Raw genomic sequence first — 21870 nt, forward strand, 5'->3', positions numbered from 1 at the left:
ACCTATGAACCTATAATTACAGCATTCCGTGTTCTTGGGTAGGAGTCTGTCAGCATGGCACATCTTGACTTGGCAATATTTGCCCACTCTTACTTGCAAAAGCGCTCCAAATCTGTCAGATTGTGAGGGCATCTCTTGTACACAGCCCTCTTCATGTCTCCCCACAGATTTTCTATTGGATTTAGGTCTGAGTTCTGGCTGGGCCATTCCAAAACTTTAATTTTCTTGTATTCTTTTGTTGATTTGGATGTATGCTTGGGGTCATTGTCATGTTGAAAGGTGAAATTTCTCTTCATCTTCAGCTTTCTAGCAGACGCCTGAAGGTTTTGGGCCAAAAGTGACTGGTATTTGAAACTGTTCATAATTCCCCTCCTCCTTGACTAAAGCCCCAGTTCCAGATGAAGAAAAGCAACCCCAAAGCATGATACTCCCACCACCATGCTTCACCGTGGGGATGGTGTTCTTTTGGTGATGCAAAGAGTTGTTTTTGCGCCAAACGTACCTTTTGGAATTGTGGCCAAAAAGTTCAACCTTGGTCTCATCAGATCATAACACATTTTCCCACATGCTTTTGGGAGACCTGATGTATTGTTTTGCAAATTTTAGCCAGGCCTGGGTGTTTTTCTGTGTAAGAAAAGGCTTCAGTCTTGCAACCCTACCTCTTAATCCAGACATGGGGAGAATACGGAAGATTGTTGTCACATGAAGTACATAACCAGTACTTGCCAGAAATTCCTACAGCTCCTTCAGTGTAGCTGTAGGTCTCTTGACAGCCTTCCTGACCAGTTTTCATCTTGTCTTTTCATCAATTTTGGAGGGACGTCCAGTTCTTTGCAGTATCACTGTTATCTCGTATTTTCTCCACTTTTTGATGGCTGTCTTCACTGTGTTCCATGGTATATCCAATGCTGTGGAAATTATTTGTACCCTTCACCTGACTGATACCTTTCAACAGTAAGATACCTTTGAAGCTTTGTAAGCTGTCTGCGAACCAAGGCTTTTGCTGTAGCAGGCAACTGAGTAAATGTCAGGAAAATCCTACTAGGACAGCTGAACTTCATTTGGGGTTAATCAGAGTCTCTTTAATTGATGGCAGGTGTGTACCCAAGAAAAGTGAATGCTGTAATTAAATCAAAAGGTGCTTCAACAAAGTATTAGTTTAAGGGTGTGCACACTTATGCAACCAGCGTTGTTGTTTGTCTTTTTGGCTTTTCCTGGTTAAGGGTCGCCACAGCGGAACTCCTGTCTGCTAATGATTGGCAGTAGATTTTTATGGTGCTGAGTTGCCAGCCCGATGCCCAACCTTCAACGAAAGCACGCCCATTCACGCATGTCTTTCGAACGCCACTCGACTGCGGGGAGGGCATGCAGACTCCACACACGAGGCACTCCAGCCGAGAATCGAACAGGAGAACATCTTGCTGTGAGGCAACAATGCTACTGCTGCACCACCGTGGCTGCAACCAGCGCATTGTACGTTTTTTATTTTTTATATTATTTCTCCTAAGAGATTTGTTTGTTTTTCAATTGAATTGTACAGGTTATAGGTCACATTAAAGGTGGGAAAAGTATTGAAATGATTTATTGTGGTCTCATTTTTTTTATATCACAAAAATCTGGCATTTTAACAGGGGTGGGTACACTTTTTATATCCACTGTAGATGCCTTTGCCTTTCCTTGGATAGAAATGTTTATGTATTCTTTTTCAACTGATGTCTAGGGTACTTCTGAAGATTCAAACTAATTGCCCAAGATCGTTGTGACTTTCTTGTGGCCTGGACAGCAGTGATTTTCCCTTCTTTTAGAAATGACCAGAGACAATTACCACATGAATGGATCTACTTGCACAAGATCTTTGGTGTTTGATACATCCCAACCCCCAACCAAATTCAACTGACTACCCGTATGAAAGGGTCTTAATTCCCTTTAGGCACCTGTTTACTGAGAACTTGCAGCAGGTACTAATGGAGGCAATTGAGTGTGCTACTAGAAAATCAGTTATTGGCACCAACTAGAAAAATCTTTTCCATTTATCAACTTAACACATTCAGGACTAATTTGTTCTCTGTTTTTTCCAATCTTTGTGGGTTACTTGGCTATGACCTTTCTAACTCTTCCATCAAGGTTCATTTATTGGCCATTTCAGGATGTGTGCACACAAATCTTCCTCTTTCAGTGTATTCTGATGTCAAAATGTTTTTGAAAGGAGGGTTTGCATAAGAGGCCTCCAAGAAACCTATGGCCTCTCTGTGGGATCTTAATTTTATGTTAGAGAAGCTAACAATTGATCTATTTGAACTAGCCTGTGTACCTGACCTGATGTTCTTAACACTGAAACTATTTTACTGATTGCTGTGATCTCTGCAAGAAGAGAATCTGAGTTGCAAGGTCTTAAGGTGAGTCAATCCTGTCTCATTTTCCAAAGAGGCAGGGTGTCTTTTAGAACTAATCCTCCTTTTATGTGTAAAATTGTATCGGAGTTTACTTTAAGATGAAGTATCCATCTCCCCTTTTTATTTGCTAAACCTAAAAATGAGGGAGAAAGGATACTACTTACCTTGGATGTCCAATGACACTATGGTACTGTCTTGACAGAACTAAATCTTTCAGATCTTTGGATCAGTTGTTTATTTTTTTTAAAGATCAGGAAAAAGGCCAACCTTTGTCAAAATAAACTATTTCCAAATGGTTGTCTTAGGCTATTACCTTTTGTTATACTCACCACAACAAAAAAACATTCTGCTAGTTTTAATTATTAATCTGAGGGTAGAGATTTGCTGAATATGGAGTGCGTAGAACCTCTAGTTTTTTCAATTCTTCAGCCATGCCTGTATGACACCATGTCCAGAATTGAGTAATATTGCCTGGCTTTGTGGTGCAGATTGATGGAGTACTTAGTATGACATAGATGACCAGAGGTTGATTAGCGGCCCAGGCACTGGAGCAGTCAGGCAGGGAGTGAGAGGAGTGAAGGGGCATGGCCAGCTCACCTCTACCAGGGGACAAAGAAGGTGGGTAGCACTCTGTTGCCATATGAATGTGCAGTTTATTCAGTGGAAATTGGAAAAATCACGTCCCATGTCTGAGGGAAGTGAGCAGGGCTGCTTGCTAGCAATGCCCCTTGTAGAAGTGAATACTGCAGACAGCTCATTGTATGTCCCCTTTCTAGCTGTGGGAGTTGGGTTTTCATGGAGAATGGAAAGCTTAAGTGAAAACCCTCAAAACACCACAACATGCAGCAGGAGCAAAGAGTGTTTAACAAAAATGAACCGTTATTGATGGGTGTAATGGTAGGGAGCCTGACCTGAAATGAACAGCCTGAATTTTTACTGGAATTGCTTTGCACCACAATACTCTTTATTCTATTTCTGTGAAGGCTTTGCCAGCAGTCTTTTAAGGGTCAGACTTAATTCTTCCCAAAAATACCAGAAGTAATATACTATTAGTAGAAATAGCTCAATGTACCTTGGCCTTTACAGTAGGAAAAAAGTGGGAACCTTCTCAAAGTAGTTGTCTCTTTGAAGAAGTAAAACAGTTATTAAAGACATCTGCCACTGGGGAACCATAGTGGTTCACGAGTATGACAAACATTCATTACACTCTTATGGAAAGAGTTGTTTCTTTACAGAACATTCCCATTTCGGCTTTGGAACAAAAACTGGAACAAATGGACTGTCTAGGTGCTCATACAATACAAATGAAACCACTTTGTTTAGTATTCTGGTTACTGAATGCATTACCAGGGGGTGGTTGTGAGATGGACATCAAATTGTAGGCTTCTAATTGTGTGTACCCAGAATCAGCAGGCTGAGCACATACACAAGCTATGTCTGCAAAGAATAATGTTGGCATGAGGAGTAGCTCCAATAAGGCATATCCACCCTTTTAGGCTTCAGTTGTGGAATAATCATCACATTAAGTTTTAGAGTTGTTGTTGTTTTCCTGCACATTTTAGTTGGTGTTCACTGAACTCGAGCTAAGCCTTTCTCAAATACTAGATTTCGGGATGCTAAAAATCCGCAGATAAGGCTGCAAACCCTTGATTGTTTTTGGGAAATTATGGAGTATTAAAATTTGTTGACTTCTGACCTTGAAATTCTTGGAAGGTCCAGATTATAGAAATGCATGGAGGGTCTGATACGATATTGTAGAGCTCTTGCTAAAGAAACTGTTAGGACTTATGCTGCAGCCGTTAGGGCCACTCAACACAAAACTTTCCCAGGTTGGTAACAACACCCAGTCCCGTAATACATTATCACCTCCAGCCTGTCCAGTTCTTTCTTGTCATAAAAGTTCCTTAGTTATAGTAAATGTCTCTAAGCTGCTGTAGTGAGTTTTGATTTTTTAGGGGATATTTCACTGTAGGTGCAAACTTTCCATACTCCTTATCTTTTTTGGAGTACTGCCTTTTAGTTTGAGAATATTTCACTTGTTTTTTTGTACATATTTTGTGTCACTTTCTTGAACACTGTTGGTGGATTGTAGTTGCTAAATACATTTATCTGTAAATGCTGATATTACAGCAGTTACAAACATCTTGTACCGTTGAAAATACATGGTTTTCACATTCTCTTTTTCTATCAACATTTTAAATACTGGTATGTGTCCTTCATTTGGGGACCTTTTTACTAATTATTATTATTTGTTTTGCTTTGTCCCTAATTCTTGAAATAAAAAGTTTAGAGCGGTTGTTTCACTGTTTTTGAATATCACACCTGCAGGAAGCAAACACCACAAGCAGAAAGGCACACTGAATAATTAATTTGCTTTAGTGCCAAACAAAACACTTTACTTATACAGTTTGCCTAAGGTGTAACAGCAATCCCAGTTCATAGAGACCAAAATTAAAGTATTATTTAATGTTGCAGAAGTTACTGTGCCTTGAAGTATGGCCTTGAGGCTGTTCTTCCAAGAAGGTCTCATTTTTAGTTCCAGGCCTTGGTCAAGGTTCTTGTGTTGTGTTTCTGTAGTTTCCTTTGTTTTTTTTTTTTTTTGTCTGACATACATAGGCATAAAAATGAAAAAGTTACATTTTGTAAAATTTATAATAAGAAATCAATGGACAGTGTCACCAAAAATACTGAAGGTTCACAAAGCAGTAATAATGGATAGGGTTAGGTCAGGCTTTCTGTCATTACTGTTGTAGCGCCCACCACTGCCACCACCTGTGCATGAGGCCTCTATGATCGAAATAAATGTCTGCACTTTCACAGTGTCATACACTTTTCTCCTTTCTTCTTGGAAAGGTTGCATGTTTTATTACATATTGATTATCTCTTCTGGCTACAGCAATTAACAGACTAGTTCCAGCACTCCAGATGCCTGTTTCCTCCTGAAGCTTGTTTATTAGGTATTTATTTGCCCATTGCCAGCTCTGCAAGCACCTTTATCTCCAGTATGATTGTACTTAGCAATGGCTCCTTGCATTTTGATATAGTTGTCTTTCTTGTTTGCAACAATTTTCCAGGAGTTGGCCCATACACTGTCTTATCAGAAATTGATATACCCATCTTAGGTACATTGTTGGTTATACAGGCATCTTTTTACTGCTGTTTCAAATGTCACCTTCTTGCCAGTTTACATTTTCCCCTGATTGTCTGAGGGTTAGGAGTTCCCTGCACCACAGGGACAAGTTTTTCAAATGACAGGTGGTAACGTACACTTTTCTGGTATTTCAGCCACTCTTGCCAGTCTTTCTTCGAGATCATTTTTTGGCTGTTCTTCTTGGATCTCCTGCTTGGACTACAGTGCTTTCCATTGCTTTGGGCATTTTATGGTGTGTCCAGGCTTCACCTCACCCTTCTCAACTTCCCTAATTGATGAGATACACTGTGTACCATCCTCCTCTCAGATGGAACAAACAAACTGGCAGGTCTTTATCAGCAGAATTAAAGTCCCTGCACCAGAAAATGCATCTCTGATACAAGGCACTTTAAATCGAAGTGTTGAGGATGGTGCTGTTTCTTCTCTAGATCCTCTGGAGAATCCCAGATTTGGTGAGGAATAATCATTTGAAGCAAGAGAAAAGGAGCTAATGCTCTGAAACAATCTCCTTTTCTCAGAGGTGACCAAAAAAGCTCTGTCTAGCAATAGGCTAATTTTCATTGGAGGGTGCCTGTATGATGCTACCTTGTTTACTTGAAAACACCCTGATGCTACAGTTCCAGTTCCCAGGAAGGTTAATTGTACTTTTACTCTCCCCAGGAATGCCCAGTTTGGGCTGGCACCTCCAAGCCAGACATTACTGTCTCTTCAGGTACCTTAAAAGAGTAGCATGGCTCCATAACTTCTGTATTCTGTACCTCTCATGAGAATCAGGAGCTGTGAACCACTTTAGGAACTCCGTGTCAACATTATCCATGTTGCTTCCTACGGTGATGAACCATTTTACCATATGTATTTTTAGAAGGACTTGCTGAATGTAGTGTGCTTTGAACTTCCGTAAGAACCATTGATTCAGACTTTTAAGGCACAGGCATCCACTGCTGTACCAGTGGGCAGCTTGATGGTTCACATAGCATATGTAGCTGCAGATGGGGTTGTTAGGCTGACTAGGATCTGGCATAGCTAAGTATGGACACTCCTAACTGCCCCTTATTAGGTTTGCTGAGGACACTGTGGTGATCTTCATATATTCTCCTTTAAAAAGACTCTTAGTTAGACCCACAGTATAACATCATTTGAAGAGGATGAAGGAAAAGGAACAGACAATCAACTGTTAAAGGAGTCCAACTTTTGAGAATGTAGGGGAATCGAGACCTGACTCCAGTGTGACACTGGCCCAGAAATAGCATTTGACTGTTGCCTGGCAGCCTTCCTTAGCTGGAATTCAGGGCCATTAGCTCAGATCTTGGTGATTTTTCATGGCTAACCTCGAAGTGGGTCACATCAGTCCTGATTCTCATTCTGATTGCCTCCTTACATAGGTGATGAAATGGAGTCATTCTTCATGTTTTGGCTTGGTTTGCAATAACAAAGCAAGTGTGGATGAGAGAGATTGTAGCCAGTATCTCTCTGTTAACATACTTTTCTTCACATGATCTCAGCTTGTTGCCTTTGTTGAATGTACCAGACCACTAAACATTGCATGTGAGGAAGGAGATGCAAAAGTTCATTCAGACGAGAGCTATCCTAAATGTCTTTCTTGATCAGCAAGGCTTTTGATGTTTCTTATTCCTTTTTTATGTCAGAAAGACCAGGAGTCTTAGCTTATTATAGATCTCAACAGCCAATAGAGCTTTGCCCCAGAAGTGTCCTTTTTACATCAGCACTCTTAACTTGCTCCTCCAGAGGAGACTGGATGTGCTGTTTAGAGCTTGAAGAATCTTACTTGCACATAAAGGGCTTCCTATCAAAAGAATGAGACCCACTTCTGAGTGTGAGAGTCCTGACATTTCAAAACATAAACTGCAGTTCAAACACCAGAAAATTCCAAAACTCACAGTTAGACCTTTATTCAGCACACCCTCACTAACTACTTCTGTATAGTAATCTCAAGATTGCTGTACCTCAGACAGAGGGTAATAGTCCACAGTACCACAGTCTTGGACTTTCTGTACACTGTCCCACATTTGCATTTTCTGTTTTGATTTCTGATGATCGCAGTTGTAGTCCTTGGAATTTTAACAGGCACCCACCCCACACAAAAGTAGTAAAGCAGTTGAGAATGTTCCTCCACTTCTGAATAGGAACTAGTCACTTCCAGTGTTGCTGTCTTCCTGTCAGTTCTACCTTAGTGCCAAGAACATGCACAAAGTGTATATTAGTAGTTCCATCTTACTTAAGTCTGCACTGCATCAGAATGTTTACATTCTGGCTTTTGCTGATTCTGTCAAGAGATGGTTTTGTCAGACAGAGGAAGTATCTGCTTCACATTTTTCTCTCCTTAGGATTGCAGTGAGTTTTACAAAGCTTCAGCTTCCATAACGTCAGATGTTAAGTTTTGTAGACTTTTCCCAGGATTACAGCATTAGTCAACAATTTTTGACCCTAAAGAGATTCAGGACATTCTGAAAGCAGTTATTCCACTTCATGATTTATAGCTCTGAGGTTGATTGCAGTGTTCTTTGTGCATTATGCTGGTTACTGTATGAGAGACATGCAGTGGAGAATCTGAGTACTGTGGTCTCTGGACAAGGCTCCTTAGGATGCTATGATAAAACTACTGAAGGTCTTCAGGGCTCGTGGCTTATTCTAGTGCACCTTTTGAATGAAGGACTGTTTACGTAGGAACTTCTTGTGGTCACCCTTAAGGGTAGATGTCTCAGTGCTTGGGTAGGAAGGAAGCACTGTGATGAGCAGTTTGCTTAGGGCATTTGCCTGATCAGGAGACTCGGATGCACATTAGTGTCCTGGAAATGAGTGACTTTTCTTTCTCCGTTTGCCCTGCAACAGTTTATCCCTATGTTTTTTTTTTTTTTTTTTTTTTTTGGCCATTTCAGTCAACATTATGGAGGTAGATTGGTAATTTGACAGGCAAAGGGGAACTCTGGTGCAGAGAAGGTTCATAGGTGTGTACTAGGCTAATGGCCCTGGAGCCTTTACAAACCTAGCCCAAAATTGTGGAGGTTGACCTTCAGGAAGAATTGCTTCTTTTCAACAGTCTACATCCTTGGGAAGCCAGTTACTTGGAGAACAGGTTCGGACACTGTTTACTCTTGCCCAAAAAATGGTGAGGAAGAGTTTCAAGAGATGGGTTTCTCACTATGTTACTTGTTTGCCTTCCTTGCTATTGTCAAATGTCACACACATTTGACTAATCCCAGCACCCATTGACAGGACTTGGAATGCCCTGATGACACCTTGGCCACAGTGTCTCCTGTATGCTTATTCCCTTGTTTCTTGTGATAACGATGTTCATGCAGAAGGTGAAGGCATTTTAAAGCAAGAGGTTATTTTTGTATCCCCATTCTACTCCAGACACATTTATGTCCCTATGTCTGTAAGCCTTTTTCTTATTCTTATCTGACTGCTATCCTGTTGGAGATGTTCATTAAGCAGGATCCATTTGTATCTTCATGTAGACAAACTCACACCTTGGTCACGCCATTTCTACTGATAGCCTAGTTAGCAGTTTTCTGTTATAGGATAGTTTGCATCATTTCATCCTAGCAGAGTCCCCAGATTATAGTCCTGGGTGGCTGCTGTAAGAAAACATACTCTTACTCACCATGTCCTTAAAGAAAGACCAACATCTGGAAGTGACATCCAGCTTTTGGTGCTTTGCAAAGGTCACAGGCTGCTGCTGCATAAACTTAAGTAAAAGGGCTGATGAAGGAGTTTTATTAGAATGTAAACAAGTGTGGTTCATGGTCTGGCATGCATTGGACCTCAGCAAGGACATGTCAGCAACTTGCATGAGTAATGTAACTCCTCAGAAGGCTGTTCTCTCTTAGAGCAAGTGCTCGCATGTGGTCTGTGATCTTCACTGGGGATGCGACCATTTGAAGGACAACCTGGACATTCGCACTTCACCCTGTTCCTCCACTCCCTCCCTTCTCTAGCTCCTTTAAAGTCTGGGCCACCAGTTGAATGTAGGATGTCGTGATCATAGTCGGGGTCTTTTGCTCTATTAGAGCTGGCATTCTAAAGTTAGTGAAAATTTTTTCTTGAACGGTGCAGAATAAAGTCAGACTGTTAAAACTGGCATTTGAAATTTTATGTATTTTCCTTTGTGAAAGTAAAAGTATTTATGTTGTAAGAAACTGTGGATTGATCATTTGAGTTGTATTACTCGTTTTTCTTTGATAGGTTATATGTATGAGGTTACATTAAAAAGTTTTTTTTGTAGAAAAGTATGCAAACTCTGTGAGCCTGAAATATCTGTGGGTTGCATGTTTTAGCTACTTTGTGTTCACAATTTCTGACATTTAATTAATTATTTTTTTCTTTGCAGGTTGGCTCCAATGCGATTGTATACCCTGTCCAAACGTCACTTTGTACTGGTGTTTGTTGTGTTCTTTCTTTGCTTTGGCCTTACTGTCTTCATTGGAATTCTTGGTAAGCAAAACTGTGGCAGGTTTGGGAGTATATATATTGGGTACTAGTAGCTGTACAGGTGTTTGGACGTAGTCTTTTTTTTTATAAAGACCCTCTGCTTCTAACACAAGTGTTCTGTAAGTCTTGCAGACTCTTGTACAGTGAGTTGTATCTAACATTCTGTGCTGTGAACAGTTCTAACTTCCTTGAGCTCCTACACCTCCTCAAAACAAATGGCTCCATAAACACTACAACTAAAGACTCAAGACTGTATCAACAATTAAATAAGACATGCTTGAGGGACAAATTTATTACCTGTTGCTTACCCCATTTCTGAAATAATCCATTACATATACAACAAAGTGATACGGTCACTTTCTTAAGCCTTGACAGTTGAATGAATTACCTTAAATTAGTCTAAGGCTTGACTTGTTTGCTCTTCTGGAGGTATGATATGACTTTTAAGGGTGGGTATTGGCAAAATGGTCTATGGACTGACTCTGCATTGTAATCTCTATGAATGTATGAGGCAAAAAAAATATTTGTAACTTATCTTAAACTACTCAAAGTAAGAAGGCATTCTCTCAAAAAGCCTTTAATACTACTGCCACAGATAACTTGAAGGACTTTTATTTACATCTCAAACAGATAGGATCACTGCCAAGTGGAATCTCAGATCTTGTATATAAAGGTGTCTATCTTGCATATTAGAAATTGCAGACTTGCTAAGTGATGTCTTTGCCTAGTATTGTTTGTGAGTAACTGATAATGTAGTATAACTCCCCCTTCTTAATGCTGAATATTGTATTATTACTATAGACATGGTGGAAAAGGCACTGTCCAAATTAAAAGCAAACACAGTAGTTGGGCAAGAAGAACTAGCAGTTACATTTCATCATTAACCTGTATATGTTTTTCACCCTTGCTTTACACATTCTACTCCATTATGGTTTACAGAGCAGATATGTACAACATTTATGGAAAACTTCAGTTGGGATGCTTATCTTTAAGGTAGGGATACCAAAGGCCCCGGGGTAATTTAACCAGCATTACAGTATATGTAAAATATTTGAGAAGGTTTTTTTGGAACCAAATGTTTCTCACCAAACTTGACTGAACAAATGAATGTATACTATAATATGTTTACATTGCCAAAAAGTATTGTGTGACAAATCTGATTTGGTTTTGTGATAATATTAAGGATGGCTTGGATTTGAGCTTACTGGTTGATGTGGTTTTCTTAGGTCTAAAAAAAAGGGCTTTTGACACCATTCTACTTAGGTGGATCATAATTCAGCTTGGTAAGCTTAATGTTAAGTCCTTATGTGATCATCTGATTCAAACTGGTTGAGTAACTCCTGGCTTTGTGACAGAGAGGGATGAAGCCCTGACCACAGCCCAGATGATCACAGTTCGATTAGTAGCTTGGGTGGTGGAAAAAAGTGGCTGGTATGGCTTGCCTATCCTGGATGAGGGAGGTAGCTGTGATTTGCCATTTTGTAACACTTATGTGGAGTACTGATTGTAACATCTGTGGAGCATGGGCTGCAGGGCCCATGCTACTCTCATGCTAGCACACTGGTTGGAGACGTCAGCATGTGAATGCATACTTCCTGCAGCGGGTAGCAATTAATGGAACTCAGAGGAGCAGATGCAGGAAGGAATGAGCGTGAAGAGAGGGGGAAGTAGGCTGCTTCATCAGTACTGAAAGCTTGCCTGATCTGTGACACCCAAATCTTGCTGTAGCAGAAAAGCATAGGCTGATTAAGTACAGCAAGCAAAAAATGAATGAGTTATAGGGCTCTCATCTAACCCAGGGATACCTGACTACCACACCCTATGAATGGACCAGTTTGGGGAGAGATGTAGTGGAGCAACTCAGCAGGACCAAAAAAAGAAAGCAAACAACTGGATGACTAACAGAATGTCTACTGTCAGAGCTGGAGAATCCTTATCTTCTCCTAGAGTTATGACAAGTGGGATACCCCGGGCCTATCATCAGACAATACCGTTTTCATTTGTTTATGATGTCTATGCCTGTGCACAGAATTGCATGCTCTTCCAGGTTTGATGACAGTAAAATAGCTTGTTCTATTACTTGGATTAGTGACCAACATCTGTTATAGTCTCAGTAGGATGACCTTATTTCTTGAGCTAGCACTCATAATGTATTAAATAACAAAAGGGGTGCTGTAAGCCACTTTGCAAAAAAAGCACTTACTTTATCCTTATGCTCTAAATAATAATATGCTTAGAATTAAATTGCTGTATAAAGACTTGGGCATCATGGCCTGTGATGACATATTTTTGACTCCTACATTTAGTATATTTCTCGAAGTGTATAAAGTTTGAAGAATTCAGTTTTTGTGCAATCTCATAATACCCCCCCCATGCTTAACTGCTTATATACACATTTATTGTTGATCTTTAATTGAGTTTGTTGCCTCCATTTACATGTGGTCTGTCAGTGATGTTCAGAAGTTAGGGTGCTTTTGTCAATTTTCAAAAGAGAATCAGTTTGATCAAGAATCTTGGTTATACCAAATGTTTGTAGACTGGTTTTCTGTTTATCACCTCATTAAAGCTGATTTAATTAATGCTTTCAGTAGCCTACATTGCTATGTCATGGAAGCTAATTGAAGTCTAAAATTATATGGATTACTCTCATTCTGTTTATAATAGAAACTTCTTACTGTTCTTGGTTATAAAACCAGGTCTAAGTCTAGAGCATTTTGTATTAGAACTAAGAAATTATGGAAGAGCTTACCAAATGTCCAATGCTCAGAATTCAAAAATAAGCCAGTTCCCATCTTCATTGAAATAGATAAAACCCTGACTGTGGCCCAGGTGACCCTATTTTAATTGGCAACTAGGGCATCTGATGGAGCTACCATCCCAACCTGGGGGAGAAAGCTGTGTGGCGCTGGCCATGTACAACCACAGTCCCTCTGAGGAGGGACAGTGACACAAATGTGCAGCCTGATGTCATTAGGCACGCCAAGCCACTGCCTGGTGGTAGCCTTCAACTCAGGTCTGTGAAAGTAAGCACTTGCAGGGCTCTGCATTGCAGTCTTCCGTGCCCAGGGTGTGATTAGGCAATTATAGATACCCTCATTGCTGAGATAATGGTGAGGGCACAAAACACCATCATAGCTGTGTGTCTTCTTCTGGGTGGCTCTTGCTCTTCATTAGGTGGAATTCCTAGTTCAGGTGATCAAATGGGCCGTGTCTGATGAGAAAAGTCTTGATGGTCAACAGGTATGGAGCAAAAAGTACAGTAGAAAATAAGCTTGATATTGCATGTGAGTTGTTGATAAATATTTTGTTATTAGAGCTGGCTGCTCACTCTTTTTAATGGACATTCTTAGAACCATGATACTGATGACTGCACCCTTGAAGTTTAATCTTCCTTTTTGTGTGTTACTGGCAAAACTGGGCATTGTGCTGTAGGTATACCTGTGCCAGTTCTGTATCCAGTAGGAGTATGATTTCAGCAACCCATGACTCCTGCCGCCAAGGTATGCATCTTAACATTCTGCTGCTATTCTCCACTGCCCCTCTCATGTTGCATTAAACTGGTCATCTTCATGCCACTATCCAGATACATTTCTTCCTTTATTGTCCTACACCCTTCTCCTGTGGAAGAGAAGGGGGCCGGGCCGGCAACTCGACACCGGTAAAACTCCACTGCCATTCAATGTGCGGACAAGGTGATCCGCTGTGGCGACCCCTGACCGGGAAAAAGCCGAAAGAAGAAGAAGAAGAAGATTGTCCTACACCCTTCTCTTTTGTGGGCATGTCAGTTTTTTGACTGGGTTCCTCCTCCAGCGACATAATCTTGTACATTATTACCTTAAGTCTTTTCTGTGACTTATTTTGCCCAGTCTGCATAAAGTATAGGTCTTATTTCAAGGCTTCCCTTCTGTCTGTGACCACTAGTCTAGTCTTGCTGCTGTTATTGATTTTGCTGTCCTACTCCAGTAGCATATGTGACGTGGATATTATAATGAGGACTGATCCCAGCACTGAACACTGGAGCTGTTTGCTGTTTAACTTTTCTCTAAAACATATTCCCAAACCCATCTGCTGTCCTCTGTCTCTTTGACAGTGTGTAACTCACTAATCTGAAGTAGTTAACTTCATTTTTCTGCAACCTGTGGGTATTCGGATCCGAGCTGGCAACTTTTTCCAAGCATCTGCTCCAAGCTCCTCCCCTTACCCATAATCCCTCACATCTCCTACCTTCCCTCAGATCTCATTTGCCGCTTCGTGCATAAGCATCGTGATCTCTTTAGCTCCAAGTTGGGTATAGTAAGTGATAGTTTTTTCTTGTATTTTTAGTGAGTGTGTGAGGTCGTTAGTTAACCCTTTCCTCCCCTTCACTGTTCGTCGTTTTTTTGTGTAAAAAAAAAAAAGTTAAAGTTAGTAAGGTAGTGTAGTAGGCCTACCCAACCTTAGTGTGTATGTGGTAGTTTTGACTGAGTGGGTTTTTACTATGGCTGAGCAGTCAAAACCTACTTTTAAAAAATGCACAGAGTGTGGCCACAAGCTTTCACTGGCTAATGGCCACACTCTGTGTGTTATTTGTCTCGGTGTTCCTCATCTTTCTTTGCCATGTAGTGTGTGTGTGGGGTTCAACCCAAGGGCCCTAAAAGAAAGGAAGGCAAAGCTGCTAGCTAAGGGCCTTCTACCAGTTTCTGCCTTGGACACGGTGACCTCAGCTCTTCCAGTAGCTGATCAAACCCCCCCCCCCCCCTCAGGCTGGGACTCAACCTCTCTCTAAGCCTACTGAAGTGGGGACTAAAGGAAAAGAGAAGAAAGACCAGGACAAGAGAGGGGATATTCACCGCAAGCGGTCTCCAGAGCAGGAGCCCTTCCCTAGCCCGCCTTCGAAAGTGACTAGGACTACCTCTCCTTGGCTCCACTCCCTGAGGTTCTCCCCAGAGTCCTCGGACCTGAGGCCTTCATCGAGGTATTCGCACCGACCAGCAACCGACTCTGAGTCTGTCGGACCTAGATATGGACAGGATGATGAGGAGGTTCATTCGGACCCAAATCCAAATGGGAGGTCTTGCCAGGCCCCTCCCCAGCCAGAGAGGGGACCTCCATGCCCTTCTTCCATCCAATTTCTCATTCCCCAATCCAACCTGCGGTTTCAGGGTTTATGGATCCAAGGATCGTTGGAGCTGGGGGTTCGGCGCCGACGTGCTTGCAGAATTCAAGTGTCCTGGCACATTATTTTTAGTTAACTGTATAATTAGAAGTCTGGTTGATGTACTGACTAATTCAAGGATAACTCCATTTAGTACCATGGGCATGAAAGAAAGACTAGTATGAAGGGACACCCTTTTCCTGTGAAAAACCAAAAAAAAGAGGAATGACCAACCATAAGGACCTGGAGTTCAGAAAGTCTGTGAGCAGAATTAAGAGCAAGCAACAAAATAGTCTTCCAGGTACAATGTTGCAAAGAAAGCAGAATTTTCATGCTCAAAAGGAGTCTGTCAATTTTTCCAAAGCAAAATTAAGGTCCCAAGGAAGATGAATAGGTTTCCTTGGAGGCCTAATATGCAGGACACCTGTAAAAATTGTTTGACCTCAAAACAAGAAGCCAAAGGAGGATTCAAGGATAGGCAAGCAGAAATGGCTGACAAATGGACCTTCCCAGAAGAGTAGCCCAAGGCAGATTGGAAAAGCTTCCACAAATGAGAGGACCTGAGGGACCACTACTGAAAAAGGGTCCTGGTTATGAGCATGGCATCAGAAAGAAAATATTTTCCATTTGGACATATAAGATTTTCCAGATTGAGGGTTTCCTTGCCTTCTGTAAAACTCTGAGCATGTCCACAGAAGAGACGTTTATAAAAGGGATCAAAACCCTATCACCCACAGTGTCAGTTGAAGAATGGACACGTAAGGATGGATGAGAGACCCATTATCCTGTGTGAGGAGATCCTGCTGGTGAGGTAGGTGATTGCCCCTGGCCAGATGCATTAAGAGGGCATCCACTGCTGTATTGTCCAAAAGGGAGTCGCTAGTAAGACGTTTGGGGAGTCCATCTGAATCTTCTGCAGGACTCTTGGAAGAAGAGGAGGGAAGGCATAAAAAAAAACTTCTTCCACAGAAAATTAAGGATGTTAGTCTTCCTTGCCAGATGGCATGGCACCCTGGAACAGAAGAGAGGAAGCTGCCTGTTCAGAGAGGCAAAAAGATCTGCCTTAGGAATACCCTACCGATGGACAATGTCCAGAAACATGTCTCTGTGTAGCATCCATTTGTGAGCCTGTTTTGGACCTGCTCAGAGAGTCTGCCACTAGGTTGGCTCTGAAGGAATGTATACTGCCTGAAGAGTTAACTGATAACTGAAAGCCACCTCCCAAGCCTGAAAAGCCATCCTACAAAGGAGGTAAGATTTTGTGCCTCCCTGCTTGTTGATGTACCACATCACTGTAACATTGTCTGTGTACACCTTCAAGGGGCCTGAAGACAACATGGGGTGAAAAGCTTGAAGGGCCACAATTGGAGCTTTTATCTCTTTGATGTTGATATGGTATGATTTCTGATGGGGAGTCCAGAGACTCTGAACTTTCAGGTGACCAAAAGAAGCCCCCCACCCCATGTCTGAGGCATTGGCGAAAAGTTCTTTAGAAGGGCTGGAGGCTAAAAGGACTGGCCTAGGTTGAGAGCAAACTGTTGAATCCACCACTTGAACTTTGTCTTCAGACAGGGAAGGAGAGGTTCACTGAAATCCTGAGGGTGACAATGCTGCAGCCAAACTGACTTGAGGTACCATTGAAGCTTCTGCTAATGCAGTCTGGCAAGAGGAAGCATCGAAATAAAAGGCCATGAATCCCAGTGCCCAAAGAAACTCTGTGGCTGGCATGGCAGTCAGAGGAAAAAGAGACTGAAAGAAAGCTAACATTGGCACAGTCTGAATCCTGTATTCCATATACACATGATCCTGAGAGGGAGTCAGGATGGACTTTTGGAAGTTAATAGTGAACTCCAGACTTTGAAGAAGAGAGATGGTGAACTCCAGATTCTGTAACAGGCAACTGAGAGATGGTGCCTTAAGCAACAAGTTGTCTAGATATGGAAAAAGTATGAATGCCTTGTAGTCTACAGAAAGCAATCCCATGAGCTAGGCATTTTGTGAATACCCTTGGGGCAGTATAGCAGCCAAAGGGCAAAGCAAAGAATTGAAAATGAAAAGGAGACACAGAGAAACATAAATATTTCCTGAAAAGAGAGTGAATAGCGATGTGAAGGTAAGCATGTTTCAGATCCAAAGACACCAGAAAAGCCCTGGGTAGTGAATGAGGCAACGGCGTTTGAAGAATACGCATATGAAAAGAAGGTACATTGAGAAGGTGTTTGAGCTGGGAGAGGTCCAGAATAGGTCTTCCAAGTGCCCTCCTTTGAAGGAACCAGGAACATCCTGGAATAAAAACCCTTTCCCACTTGGGAAAGTAGGACAGGTTGAATGGTTCCTTGGTTTACCAGGGACCGTAGAACCTCCAGAAAATGTGGAAGTTGCTCTAGAGGAGGTTGAGTCATCCCCAAAAAAGGAGTGAGAGACTTCCATACCATGAAGATAGAAAGAACCCAAAAGTCTGGAGTGATGAGATGCCAATTTGGAAGACAAAGGGACAAAGGAACCTGGTCTAAAAAAACGGGGGGAGGGATTGTCAAAGACAAGTAGGCTTAACAGGTAAAGGAGGCATCTGGGCCACAGAAATTTGAGAAGCCTTCACAGAGGGGGCCTGCCTAGCACCCTTCCTGCCCTTGGAGGCCTTGCAGGGTTGCCTGAAAACAAAAGCAGGCCTATAAGGAGAATTCCTCTGGAACTTAGGAATAGGAGAGACGAAAATAAGTCCTGCAAGGCTTTGCCTTTCTCTTGAAGAGACTTTAAACATATGAGCAGCAGCAGACCGGAAAAGATTTTTATTATCCAAAGGAGCATCCAACAACTTGACCTTAATGTCCTCAGACAGAGACTAGAGACAAATCCAAGAATAATGCCTCATGACAGACCCAAAAGTTGCAGCCCTGAAAGAGGCATCAGCAGCATCATAGCTACACTTAATAGAGCGATGAAACACTTGTGAAGCAGAACTTAAAATAGACGAGGCAGAGGATTTACCTTCCGAATCAGGGAGGTCAGAAATAACCTGACAAGCCTCAGCAAGCAAAGCCAGAGCATACCTGATCTTGTGGGTCTGGTAATTAACAGTCATAAAGGCCAAAGTAGAAGCAGTGTAAACTTTCTTACCAATCATCTCCATTCCCCTACTATCCTTGTCAGGAGGCAAAAGATTAGAAGGTTTATCATAAGAGACTGACACCATAGCAGGATCAGAAGAAAGACATTTAAGTAAAAATTGGCAGTCTTCAGGAACCTTATAGAACCTATCAGGATGTCTGCAGTCTCAGTCTATTGCAAAGTGCAAAAGCATGATGCGGCGTGTATCCGGCAGTCTGAAATTCAAATTTGTCAAAAAGCGCCGGTGCAAAGTCGGTTGAAATGGCGTTAAGAATATTTTGATTTAATTTCCAGTATTTTTAAAAGTTCAGTATTTTAGTGTTTTCCAGAATTTTACAGATTGTTGCCTTAATGGTGAACATACTTTCAGAAATTGTGTCATCCTTGGTTTGAGCCCGGTTTAGAATTTTTTACATCTCTGTTCTATCTTTTCAAAGTGTACTAAGAAAGTTTGACCAATTGTTGGTCTTGTGTCACTCAACTATAAATGCCATGGGTGCGCGGCGCCGCTTCTGTTTTAGATATCAAGCGCCGCAGTTGAGCCCGGGGCAACAAGTAAGCCTAGGCTGTCAATCCCCGTCCGGTTGTGCTTGGTGCAAGCGGAGGTGTGTTAAGCCTAGGTGGTTTCCAAGAGCAGGGAGAGACGCCCCCAGAGAGAGAAGTGCCTCTGGCAGGCAGGTTAGGCTCAGGGAGAAGGGGCCTCAGGGAGAGGCTTCGTTGGTGCCCGATGTGGCCAGGCCAGGCCCTTCTCTACTCTTCTCCGGGTCTCTTTCTCCCTTTCCAGTCCAGGCCCTCCTGCTGGTTTCCCCCTCTCCTTCTCTTCCTAGCAGCATTGGAAGCATTGCTCCTTCTGTGGGCAGACAAAAATGGCAGATTCTTTGAAAGGTGCCCCTCCAGGGCCCCTAGGCGGGGTGGAGCCTGAGCTAGGTGTTTGGGAGAGGAGGGAGGTTTTGAGCAGGCTTCGGGCTTGGAATTGCAGGAGTATTGAAACCTTTATGGCTTGATATATGCTTAAATTCTACTTGAAGACTTGCAGGTGATTAGGTTTTTTCCCCCTCTGATGTGGATGATTCTACTCCTTCTGGAGCTAGGAGTTTTGAGCATTTTTCGAAGTTTCAGATTTCATGAGGGAGCATTTTCAGGGAAAGGCTTGAGGCTTCTCTTTTTCCTTGAATAGATCTGGTGGATTTTCTCTTTCCAGAGGAGTGGCCTTTTCCCCTTAACTCCTGTTTGCATAAACCTTTTCTTTGCCTCCTGCTCCTGTTAAACGGATAGGTATTACAAGTGGCTTTAACTCAGCTGTTTTTTCAGGATAGGCCTTTGGCCAGGCAGCTGTAGTGTCTTTTAGGAGCTACAAAAAGGGTGTAAAGGCTTCTGTTGTGGAGTAAAGTTCTGTTAACAGAAGAGGCCAGGGCTTTGGGTTCCTACAGACAAGTTAGTCTTGCTTCTTCCTATCAGTGAAAAAGAATTTTTCTACCTCACCTAGCAGGTATGAAATACCAAAACTTCTGGAACTCTTGTTGAAAACTACAAAACTTGCTCTGGCTACAAGATTTGGTGGGTAAAAATGCTCTGGCGGAGTGTATTGATTGTAACAATTGGAGTAGCATGTTTGCAATGTGGTTTTGATGCTGTACAGGCAAAAGTACTTCTTTTTTGCTGCTACAGTGAGTCTCTCTGAGTTGGCTGCCACTGGGTCCAGTTCTATGGCCTGACATAGGTTAAGAATTCACAATTATTTGTTGATACAATACCTGTTGTTTTTTGGTTCTCCTGTATGGGGCAGTTGTTTGCAAGCTGGAAGTGTTGAGCAAAGTCTGTTGGCTGGAAGCCAAGAATTTATCAGTGCAGAGCCCCTTTAAAAAGTTATGCGTGGCCTACCTTCTAAGGTTGGAGATCCCTTTGAAGATTCCCAGGCTAGGGGTAGATCTAGGCTCAGTAGGGAGAGATCGGGGGGGCAGCTCAGGGGCCTAGCTAGGGTTCTTCTCAGGCTTCTCCTTAGGGTTCTCAGGGAGTCTCCCAGGGGGGCTTTTCACAGGCCAATCGGACTAACTTGGTAGTACCTTCAGGCCTTCTGCGGCACTCTTTCTGCTTCAGGGGGAGAAGGTTCCCACTTTTACAAGGTTTTAACAGGTGGATTGGGTTTATTGCCACAGATGCATATTGGACGCACTTTCAGCACGTTTATTGGGTTTTTACCTCTCCATAGAATCCTTTCAAACAAAGCAGGCACAGGGGTTCCTCCTCAACAAAGAATAGAGGCTCCTCTTCATGGTTCCTCCAAATAGCCAAATAGGGGCCATTCATGCCAGAAATGAGCCTAAAGTTTATTAGAATTCGCCTGTTAGTACCTTTAAAGAAAGAATCTGGTGGGGCCAAAGGGTTTGGACTTATCTATCCTCAACACTTATCTTTTGCTTCCCAAAATCAATGGAAAGGAACAGCAGCTTTTACCTCTCTATCTCAAAGATCATTATGGCTGCTTTGGATCTCAAAGAAGGCTATTTCTTCTGTCCTCTTCTCTTCTGGAGTTGCTGAAGTATCTGTTCGGCATGGACTTCTCATTATCAGTTCTCTGCATTGTTCCTCTCCTACTGAGTTGCAGGAAAGTGATTCAGTTCTAACAGATTTCTCATTATTTTTTCTCAGGTCCTTTTTGAAGAGTTATATTACTGACCTTAGAGTGTTCTATTAAGTTCTGGCTCCTAGCAGAGCTTGGCGAGAGGCTTATTCAATTTGGATTCTAAGAGTGTGATGCTATTCCTGATTCTGGCTCAAGGAAGGGACGAAGCTTTATAGTGGAGTACCCATGTGATTCATGTGCGATCTGGACAAAGACCCTTGAATAACTTGACCATCATCAGTTGTCTCATCAGTCAGGCTGACTAGTTTCCTTGTCCTTTCAGTCATAAGGCATTGTCTCATGGTTCAGGCTGACTCTTCTTAGCATCTTCAAGCAGCAGACTTCATGTCCACAATTTCATCAGTGGTATGCTACTGTGCAGGATTACAGGAGTATCTCAAAACAATGTGCATCATTTATTCAAAAGGCTCAATTGATGTGAGCATAAGTCATTCAAATGATAAAGGAATTGTTGTGGTGGGCTCAGGGTGAGCACCTAAACTCACTACAGATGCCTCAGCACAAAGCTTGGGCCAGATTCTATGTCAGAAAGTAGGAATGCAAGCTTGCAACGCCAGGACTGCCAGACTAGACTACAGGCACTACCAGACAAGTGAGATCAGATGTTCACAACAACAGCTTAGGATTCAAGTCATTACTTTAGCAGTCAGTTATTTAATTCTTTCATCACAATACAACAGGTACAGAGGTGTTGCATCACAAGCACAGGCACAACACATTCTTATCCACTATCTGGCAAGCAGAAGTTTTGTGGAGACTGCTCTCAGTTTCTACATGCAAATCTTCAGGCAAGGTTTCTGTTCAGAGCACAGAACTCATAGCAGATGTGTTGAGCAGACAATGTATGGATCCCCCAGGTAAGCAGATGGACGGTGGATCCTGGATCTTGAAATTGGATCCTCATGTATTTTCATAGTTGACAGTGTCATGGGAACTCCAACCATAATCTCACCAGCTTCTCCACTAAAATAGTTTTTGCACAAAAGGT

At 42.2% G+C, this 21870-nt stretch overlaps 1 protein-coding gene across 2 annotated transcripts in view; it reads left to right on the top strand.

Moving 5' to 3' along the window:
• Positions 1-21870, top strand: part of TMEM181 (transmembrane protein 181) — a 1372946-nt gene that overhangs the window by 415083 nt on the left and 935993 nt on the right. For both annotated transcript variants that reach the window (XM_044061980.1, XM_044061981.1), the window contains exon 2: positions 9896-9999. In XM_044061980.1, the coding sequence (XP_043917915.1) occupies positions 9896-9999 (104 nt within the window). The remainder of the gene's footprint in view (positions 1-9895; positions 10000-21870) is intronic.

This window comes from Protopterus annectens, chromosome 1.part0, assembly GCF_019279795.1.
Source record: "Protopterus annectens isolate FY-2018-M chromosome 1.part0, PAN1.0, whole genome shotgun sequence".
In the NCBI taxonomy this organism is placed as follows: domain Eukaryota; kingdom Metazoa; phylum Chordata; order Ceratodontiformes; family Protopteridae; genus Protopterus; species Protopterus annectens.